General features: G+C 38.1%; 1 protein-coding gene across 1 annotated transcript; it reads right to left on the bottom strand.

Moving 5' to 3' along the window:
• Positions 1–312: 312 nt before the first annotated feature.
• Positions 313–2,921, bottom strand: LOC308138046 (uncharacterized protein). The gene is made up of 5 exons (XM_080506982.1): positions 2,841–2,921; positions 2,311–2,421; positions 2,046–2,207; positions 1,810–1,926; positions 313–1,529 (listed from the first exon to the last, which is right to left on the bottom strand). The coding sequence occupies exons 1-5, from the start codon at positions 2,890–2,892 to the stop codon at positions 787–789; spliced, it is 1,185 nt and encodes a 394-aa protein (XP_080363108.1). The 5' UTR covers positions 2,893–2,921; the 3' UTR covers positions 313–786.
• Between the last annotated feature and the right edge of the window lie 2,100 nt (positions 2,922–5,021).

Below are 5,021 nucleotides of genomic sequence, written 5' to 3'. Positions count from 1 at the left end.
TACACCTGGTGAGTAAACTGGTGACAAGAGCAGCAGCAATGAAGACGCTGTTAAACCTCCTTGTGCACCTCTGAGCAGCAATACTGCAGCTGCAAGAGGGAAATCAGTTGATACTGAGAAAAGAAAAAGGCTAAAGGTAGTAGGTAGTAGTAAAACTGCCCATTCAGTATTTCAGAGACTTTTTTGGTGCTGAACCTTTGAACAATATTGTGGCACAAAGCAATCTCTACTGCAACCAAAAAATTTTAATTTCATTTATCGTGTGAAAGATAAAATTGCTTTGTCTTGCCAAAAAACATAACAGACAGAAAATGGGAAAAAAATTAAAAAGTAAAACATCTTAATCAGTTGCAAATATAGCTTTAATGAAGTGAAAATTGAAACATGGAAGAACAGTAGATGAAATTAAAACTAAATTATAGGATGAATCCCATTTACATACAAAGTATTTTACTGAGAATAAAATCCTTTCCTTTGAATTTACCAAAACAGATAAAAGTCACAATTGAAATCTGTAAGTGAACCACAGTGATTGTTGCAAAACTGATTACGTCCCTTTATTAATTATTTGAGAAGCATAACTTTCTTAAACAGAAAATTAAATGAGAAAATCTAAAAAGAACAAACATGATTGACTAAAATCGTTAAACTGTCTTGAAGAACAATCATTTCATAATTTTACCAAGGAGAAAAATAGAAATTCAAATCCAAAAGTTAATTACAAAAGATTAATAAATTATTGAACAGAGGGTGACTGATATCTAATCTTCATCTTTGGGAGAGCTACTACTGGTCACAGCGGTACTGCAGGTTACTGGCGTAGTGGGGCAGCAGGTTATAGTGGTGGCTCTGGAGAAGTCCTTGTATTTGGTAGAGGACCTGTTGTTCTTCCTGGAAGAGCGCCAGCAGGTTCTGTTGCCCGCAGAGAGAACCGTGGATCTGATGCAGCAGCACCTGGTGGTTGTTTACCAGCAGGCATTGCTGGTAGTGAAGTGGAAGTTGATGGTGGTGGTCGACTGGCAGGTCCTCTTGTTGTTCCAGCAGGTTGTTTTGGTCACTAAGCAACTTTAGATGCAGTTGGAAAAGCACCAGTTGTTGTTGCTTAAGCAGCTCAAGGTTTATGTTGGCAGACAGTAGTCGTACTTTCAGCAGCAGAGCTTTTATTTGTGCTAAGAGCTCACGAGACGGGGTGTAAACTGTTGTTGGGTCACTAACAGTAGTATAAGCCGGAGTGGTTGTGGTTGGTTCAGGAGTGGTTGTAGTTGGTTCAGGAGTGGTTGTAGTTGGTTCAGGAGTGGTTGTAGTTGGTTCAGGAGTGGTTGTAGTTGGTTCAGGAGTGGTTGTAGTTGGCTCAGGAGTGGTTGTGGTTGGGGCAGGTGTAGTTGTTGTGGTAACAAGGAAACAGGTTGGTGTACCAATAACTGTACCCACTTCTTCCAGGAAAGGCAGATTTCTGATGTCATTAGCGATGTCACACACATTTGAAGTTCCACATCCACCAACAGAGATCAGTTGACGATCTATCAAGACTGTGGATGAAAAGATTGAATTTCGTGGTCAAATAAATGTCTTCATTACTCATGTCAGACAAATATATACTGATTCAAGAGATGGAGAAAACTGATTCACATTTTTTTGTATCTACAGAGAAAGAAAAAGTGCATTCTTGATGACTTTGAAATATATATCAATCGTTCGCCTGTTCAAAGGCATGCAGTGATTTTATGTCCTTACACTCGTGAAACAAGTTTAAACAGAAGCAAAGCAGATTCAGAGATTTTTTGTTAAATGTACAATAAAAATACTGACTTTGTGTCTGAAAGCAGGTGTCCTCCTCTCCTCCACAATTCACTACTGAGTCGCAGTTGTCAGTGCTGGGATCACAACCCCTGCATTCTATACCATTTTCTCCAGGAATAGCAGGGACTGAAACAAAAGATATGAAACCATAGAGTGAATATTTAAGCCTTTTGACTTGAAAAGTATTTTGAAAAATTTGTTGTTTGTTCTTTTCATCACAATTCTTCTGATCCAAATATACTTACATTCCAGGTCCCTCAAGTTGCAGTCATCAGAATCATCACAGCACTCAGCATTTGCAACTGTGTGTATCCCACCCAGGTTGGCTGCAATAGTAGGGAAGCCTGTGGCTGGACAAACCTCGCTGTTTGCACAGTCCCTGTAGATTCTCTGTATTCCATTGGCTTCTGTTGTCAAAAAAGAGCATTGTGAATTTCATGGAACACACATTTCATTTGTTAAAATATGTAGTTCAGTGAAAATGAAAAGCTGATCTGAAGAAAAGAATACCTGTGATGAAGACATTCAAACAGACTTCATCATCTGCACATTCAACTGTCCGTCCAAAAGCACAGCTCAGATCATTGACATCTGTACATACGTGACAACGGATTGCTCCAGCTGTGATGGGAACAAACAGGACAAAATATTATTTTAGGAAAAGAAATGTGTGAACAGTGAAAAGTCTTTGTCACATTATTGAGATTTAACATGAAGCTTTAATCCTGGTACATATGTACATTACTACTTTTCTTTCTTGAATTCCTATCTCCAGAGGTTTTCCCCTGTGCTGTCACATTGCAATATCTGTCATAGAAATGAATAACTAATTATGTTTCATCTATTCTTTTAATCTGTCATTAATTCCAGAAATCAAAGTAAAACTTGGCAGCTTTAGCAGATTCACTAATGTATACATGTTGTAATATTAACAGATCATTAAACTTTCTTTTACTGATTTTAAATTGTATTTCTGTGTTAATAATACATGAGATTGGGTTGTCCCTGCGTAAGTTGAATTGTAAAATAAGTTTGGTTACCTGTGCTGGAGAATGCCCAGAGGAGAGTGAGAGAGAGGATCAGCTTCATCATGATGATCAGGAGTTTACAGCAGAGTCTTCCTGAAGGCTGGATCTGTCTCTGCTGAGCATTACTCGTCTTTTTATATCGTTCAGGTGTTCAAGTATTTGATGAAAGATGTGCGCACAACAACCTTAATTACTGGGTGTGTTGTCCATTCTTACAGGATGTTCAGACACTCCCTATGATTCATTGGAACAATCACTACACCCTGTTTATTAACAATGAAGGCCTGTGAGTTAACAAACAAAAATCAAAGTTAATTGGCTTCATGTGTACTTTCAACAATGAACCTTCCACCTACCTTTATATTTCATTTGACAATTGAATCGTTGTGTGTCAGCTGTGAGCGCATGCACACTGTTCTACAGTTTTGCATTATATCTATAAATATTTAAACGCTCCCTGAATCTTGAAATAGCATCACATTGATGGCTACAAACAGATGCATCAGGTTTTTAGGTTATTTTTTGATGTGTTTGTTTTTTCACACATTTATATAAAATTATTACACAACAAGTTTTTCAAACATTGATTGATGTGAACTACTCCACTGAGCAAGGCTCGTCCATATCACACCTTCCACACGTCATTTCCGTCCCTCCAGAAGACGTCTTCACGGAGGTGAGAATGACATTTTTTTCTACGTCTTTCCTGGACATTGCAATGGAGGTCTTGTCTGGACGTCATATGAATGTCCAAACAAGTCTCCTGGATGACGTGATGCAATGAAAGAAAATGTTAATTTTGACCCCACCTGGCTTCAAAACCAACCGTGTTTCATGATAGACTCCTGTCCACTGGCCCAACGACACACTATAGATTATGTTAAGTCTTACAATACTTTTGTAATAAGTGTTATTTCAGGCACACTGTTAGTCATGTCTGGATACTTTTTTAAGCTCGTAATATATAAGTGACGTGCTTACAAAATTATTGTCAGAATCAATGTGATTTAGAGTGTGTTGTTGGTTTAGTGGATAGCAGTCTTACCTGTCATGACAGAGCTGGAGTAATAATTATTTTTTCATTTGTTTGGACGTTCATATGACGTCCAGACAGGACATCTATACAATGTCTAGGACAGATATACAAAAATAACTTTCATTCTGGCCTCCCAGAAGACGTGTTCTGGAGGTATGGAAATGACGTCTTAAAGACGTGATTTCAGCCACTGTTGCTCGCTGGGAAACGCCCCGTTTTGTTCTCCTTTGTTACAACACCTATCATTTCACTCCACCCTGACAATCCTAAAAAGGAAATGTACGTCAGCTGACGTACATTCACATCTGCATTCTAAACTTTTAAATATTTTTAAGCTGCCCCTTCAGTACCCGGTATACGTTTTTTGTCGTGTTGTTCCCCACATTACATCTCAGTTCAATAGGTAGTCAAGAGTATTTTTTTTACTATAAAAGTGCAATTATGTGTGTAGAAAGAGACAAAGACTGAAAACAGAAGATAAAATAGTGCTATGTGAAAGTACCATAACCTCTACACTAACTAGTAGAACGACCAGGGGACACTGGTAGAATGACTAAGTCTTACTAGTAATGGTTTTTCCCCTACAAGTGCCAATTTTGGCCTCGTGGTGCACAATCAAACCTTACTAGTAAACTACTGTGCTGCACTAGTAATACTACTAGGTCCAACTAGTAGGCATGTGTCACTCACTAGTAGCCTCTTACACCCTACTAGTCGTGCTAAAATACCCACTAGTAGCCCTCGTGAGGCTTTTTTGACGTCACTAGTATTTCTAGTAAGTTCCAAAATGTCCACTAGTTGTACTAGTGGAGTATGTTTTATCTCACTAGTACTACTAGTAACAGCAAGGATGCCCACCAGTACTACTAGTACGGTACAAATTGTTTAGTAGTAGCACTAGTAAGGTGCTACAAGTGGACAAGTATGGAGTTATTGTCTGTATTGATTCAGTATTTGTTCCAGTTTTGTACAGTTCACAAATGAATCAAAGAGAATCTGAAAGTGAAGAAATGAAGTCCAAGAGCAAAACAATGAAGAAAAAAATGTGTGTGTACAGAACAAAGGAGATATTTTATTTTACATCTACTCGACATGCATGAGTCAATTGTCATCCATAACAAGTTGGAAAAGCTGAAATTTAAATGAAAGAAACACAC

This window comes from Blennius ocellaris, assembly GCF_963422515.1.
Source record: "Blennius ocellaris genome assembly, chromosome: 12".
Classification (NCBI taxonomy): domain Eukaryota; kingdom Metazoa; phylum Chordata; class Actinopteri; order Blenniiformes; family Blenniidae; genus Blennius; species Blennius ocellaris.
Note: the sequence above shows the minus strand (reverse complement) of the source record. Positions and strands in the feature narration are given on the sequence as shown.

What these genes read in the sequence shown, in the direction of transcription:
- LOC308138046 (XM_080506982.1), bottom strand. Translation starts at nt 2,892, where the DNA reads ATGATGAAGCTGATCCTCTCTCTCACTCTCCTCTGGGCATTCTCCAGC. An exon ending in CTGGGCATTCTCCAGCACAG is followed by an intron (nt 2,422 to 2,840) that starts GTAACCAAACTT and finishes TTCCCATCACAG; the next exon opens with CTGGAGCAATCCGTTGTCAC. An exon ending in CACCTGCTTTCAGACACAAA is followed by an intron (nt 1,530 to 1,809) that starts GTCAGTATTTTT and finishes TTTCATCCACAG; the next exon opens with TCTTGATAGATCGTCAACTG.